The sequence below is a fragment of the Lepidothrix coronata genome, unplaced genomic scaffold, assembly GCF_001604755.1.
Source record: "Lepidothrix coronata isolate B3197 unplaced genomic scaffold, Lepidothrix_coronata-1.0 Scaffold281, whole genome shotgun sequence".
NCBI lineage: Eukaryota > Metazoa > Chordata > Aves > Passeriformes > Pipridae > Lepidothrix > Lepidothrix coronata.
The window spans coordinates 406,723-408,055 of record NW_016690461.1 but is presented as its reverse complement, the minus strand read 5'-3'; the positions used below and the strand labels follow the sequence as shown (position 1 = coordinate 408,055).

The window sequence follows — 1,333 nt, the reverse complement described above, 5'->3', positions numbered from 1 at the left end:
CCAGCGACAAGACCATCGGCGGGGGGGACGACTCCTTCAACACCTTCTTCAGCGAGACGGGGGCCGGCAAGCACGTGCCCCGGGCCGTCTTCGTGGACCTGGAGCCCACGGTGATCGGTGAGGGGGCGCGGGGGGCAGCGGGTGGGCGCTGGGCGGGCGGTGCCAGCGGGCGCTGGGTGGTGACGGGGCCCGGGGCTCTCCCCACAGACGAGGTGCGCACGGGGACGTACCGGCAGCTCTTCCACCCCGAGCAGCTGATCACGGGCAAGGAGGATGCGGCCAACAACTACGCCCGCGGGCACTACACCATCGGGAAGGAGATCATCGACCTGGTCCTCGACCGCATCCGCAAGCTGGTGAGTGGCCGTGGGGTCCTGCAGGGTGGGTCCATCCCTGCAGGGGTGTGGAGACGAAAGGAAGGCCCAGGTGTCCCTGGGTAGGTCCTTCTCAGTCCATCTGCACTTTGGAGCAGAGGGTTGAGCTGGCACAGGATGGACCTGCTGCCACCAGGTTTGGGTGGGCAGGTCTGGGCCGTCCCCCTGTCCCTGCCTGGTGCTGAGCCTCGCCAAAGGGAGGAGGATGGGAAGCCCCATGCCCAGGGCAAGGGGGAGGTAGCCCAGATGGTTTGGGTGCTGGTACAGCACTGGTTTGACTGGTGTGGCTGCCCAAGCTCTTTGAAGCTCTGGTTCCCACGCTGGGGCTGGTGCCAGGTCTGGCTGGACCTGCTGCGCCGCCGGCTCCGCTCCGGGAGCTCCCGGGACATCAAAGGCTGAGCTGGCTGCCCGTGGGCTCCTGTGGGATGATGGCTCCTGCTGCACCCACCCTGGGGAGGAAGAGGGGGTGAAGCCCTTCTGGACCTCACTGGGGTCTCTCCCATGAGCTGGAGGATTCATCATGAGTAGTGTCCAATAGGTGAGGTCACGGCCACCCTGTCCTCCATCCTGGTGGCTCCTGCCCTGCTGCTGAGACCTCCCCAAAATATCCTCGTGAGGCCACAGAGAGGAAGGAGCAACGTCTGCTGCCCAGAATAAACATGTCCCCACACCTTGTCTCTCCTGAGTATCCCCCAGTCCCTGTGGGAAGGGACCCCTTTCTCCAAGGACCTGTTGCAGGTGCCCCAGAGGCCTGAGATCCTGGGGTGAATATTTGCCATCCTGAGTAACTGGGTAGCAGCTGAAATCCACAATTACTGATGGTTTGGTCTTGTTTTCCTCTTCCCTTCTTCCAGGCTGACCAGTGCACAGGGCTGCAGGGCTTCCTGGTGTTCCACAGCTTCGGGGGTGGCACCGGCTCTGGCTTCACCTCCCTGCTCATGGAGCGGCTCTCCGTCGAC

The 1,333-nt window shown here is 64.0% G+C and overlaps 1 protein-coding gene across 1 annotated transcript in view; it reads left to right on the top strand.

Annotated features, from left to right (window-relative positions):
* The window catches only part of LOC108508076 (tubulin alpha-1C chain-like), a 4,295-nt gene that overhangs the window by 1,153 nt on the left and 1,809 nt on the right, over positions 1-1,333 (top strand). Inside the window, exons 2-4 of the mRNA XM_017836610.1 lie at positions 5-117; positions 208-356; positions 1,229-1,327. Coding sequence (XP_017692099.1) covers positions 5-117; positions 208-356; positions 1,229-1,327 — 361 coding nt within the window. The remainder of the gene's footprint in view (positions 1-4; positions 118-207; positions 357-1,228; positions 1,328-1,333) is intronic.